This window comes from Anneissia japonica, unplaced genomic scaffold (genome assembly GCF_011630105.1).
Source record: "Anneissia japonica isolate Jap-2015-1 unplaced genomic scaffold, ASM1163010v1 scaffold287740_len772037_cov194, whole genome shotgun sequence".
Lineage (NCBI taxonomy): Eukaryota > Metazoa > Echinodermata > Crinoidea > Comatulida > Comatulidae > Anneissia > Anneissia japonica.
The window spans coordinates 668,725-670,564 of NW_022736571.1; the positions used below are offsets into that span (position 1 = coordinate 668,725).

General features: G+C 34.9%; 1 protein-coding gene across 1 annotated transcript; it reads right to left on the reverse strand.

The window, feature by feature from the left end:
• Positions 1 to 243: 243 nt before the first annotated feature.
• Positions 244 to 1,227, reverse strand: LOC117116808 (uridine phosphorylase 2-like). The gene is made up of 2 exons (XM_033260901.1): positions 1,029 to 1,227; positions 244 to 443 (listed from the first exon to the last, which is right to left on the reverse strand). Exons 1-2 carry the CDS (start codon positions 1,150 to 1,152, stop codon positions 259 to 261), a joined length of 309 nt encoding a protein of 102 aa, XP_033116792.1. The 5' UTR covers positions 1,153 to 1,227; the 3' UTR covers positions 244 to 258.
• Positions 1,228 to 1,840: the final 613 nt, after the last annotated feature.

Sequence of the window (1,840 nt, forward strand, 5' to 3'; positions counted from 1 at the left end):
TATAATAACGTACCGTATATAAGCTGCCTAGTTATTACTCCAGGATAAATAATACTCTTACTTATTTTTGGTAAAACTGAAATCGAATTTCCTATCAATTTTTGAGCTCCCTCTTAAGCCACATTCACACCGATTCCGAATTTTTCGATCGGAAATCCTATCAGTGTGTAAGAATATGGACGCTAACGTTCAGCGTATCTGAAACTCGCTCCGAATTTTGTTTCGAATCCTATGTAAATGAAGCTTTAGAAAATAAAATTAAATATATAATTTTAGTGAGACAGCAATTCTCATACCTTGTATGCCGGTTATTTTGCACATTGCTCCAAAGCATGGCGCTTCCATTTCAAAATTCCGGACCCCCTTCTCATAAGCGCGATGGAGGTAATCCATCTTTTCATCTTTAGAATATTTACACACGGCACCATCTAGGCGTCCTTGACCTTTAAAAACAATGTTTAACACAAAAAAATGCTAGTCGGATTCAGTGGTGTAGCTAGAACATGTGAGGTACTAGCTAGCGTCCCCCTCACTTAAACATCGAGCCCACCTTCGCACCAATTCATTCAAAAATAAATTTGACTTTCATGTAGGCCTATGTGTCCACATAACTGTTTAGTATCATTCAATTATGATGTTCTAGTGATTTATGTCCAAGCATAATACTGGAAAAACGCATAGCCTAGCTAATGCAATTAGGCCTATATATACCAAAACTCAATTATGTACGTACAGTGACAAGCAACCGATTCCAGCACATATTTTTCATTACAAAGCACGTTTTATTTTTGAAAGGGGAGTTTTAAAGTGATTCTCTTACGAGGTTACGTCATAATAATTTTTCGACCCGCGACCACACTACTGCGTCTTTTGAAAAACAAAAACATCCGCAGTTAAAGAAATGTGTTCGAGGACATCGGCCTTCGTCGGGAGCATCCAATCCCCTCCCATCCCCTCAGGAAAATTCTGATGCCATCCCTGGTTTCCAAGAACCGCCTTTGTAAAATAATATCTCTAATTACACATACATTCGTAAAAACCAAAAGTGCCGATTGTATTTCCTTTCACAACTTTGAAATTGTCACTCTCATGTTTGCAACCCAGCAGCGCATTCATTAGATCCTCACTCAGCTCTGTGTTTCTCTTTACCATCTTGCCTAATACAGCCTGAGAAAAAAATCAAACTGGTGAAATTGTTTCTTTAATTATAGGCCTAACATATGCAGGTATCCCACCCCCACATCTTCCATGATGAGTATATTCACAACTTTTCCCAGTATACTTTGATCTAATAGTATGAATATCAATCCAAAAAATCAACAAGACTATAAGAGACAAACTATAAACAATACTTTATCGTCATAATAAGATAATTGCCTCATTTAAAATGCATATTAATCAGGATTTCTGGTAACTTGTACGGTAACTAGGCTATATAGTGTGTCTCATTGTATTATGTATTATTGCTGTTGATGCTTTAAATAAAAGCAAAAAAATGGTCTTGTCATTTTCGGAGTGACATTCATACTATTTTGTAGGCCTACTAAAAGTTAGTGAGCATCCAGAAATGTTTACTGTGATCTAGGCCGTATACAAATATATTTTGATGAAACATAATTGAAAAAGGTAATTAATGAAATGAAATAGACTGTTGTAAACTAAATTTTCCAAAACAAAAATATAGGGACTAATAATAACATAATAACATTTTTTCTTAAGACTGGACAAAAATTTATTGAGCTACATAAAATTATGAGGTAATTACTTTAATGTGTTTTTGTTTTATGGTTTAAAACTCCTTCATACACCAGTTCTTATCCTCATAATTAAGGAATCTAAG

Coding starts and splice junctions, on each gene's coding strand:
- LOC117116808 (XM_033260901.1), bottom strand. CDS start 1,152: ATGGTAAAGAGAAACACAGAGCTGAGTGAGGATCTAATGAATGCGCTG. Junction 444..1,028: donor CACTTTTGGTTTTTACGAAT/GTATGTGTAATT, acceptor TTGTTTTTAAAG/GTCAAGGACGCCTAGATGGT.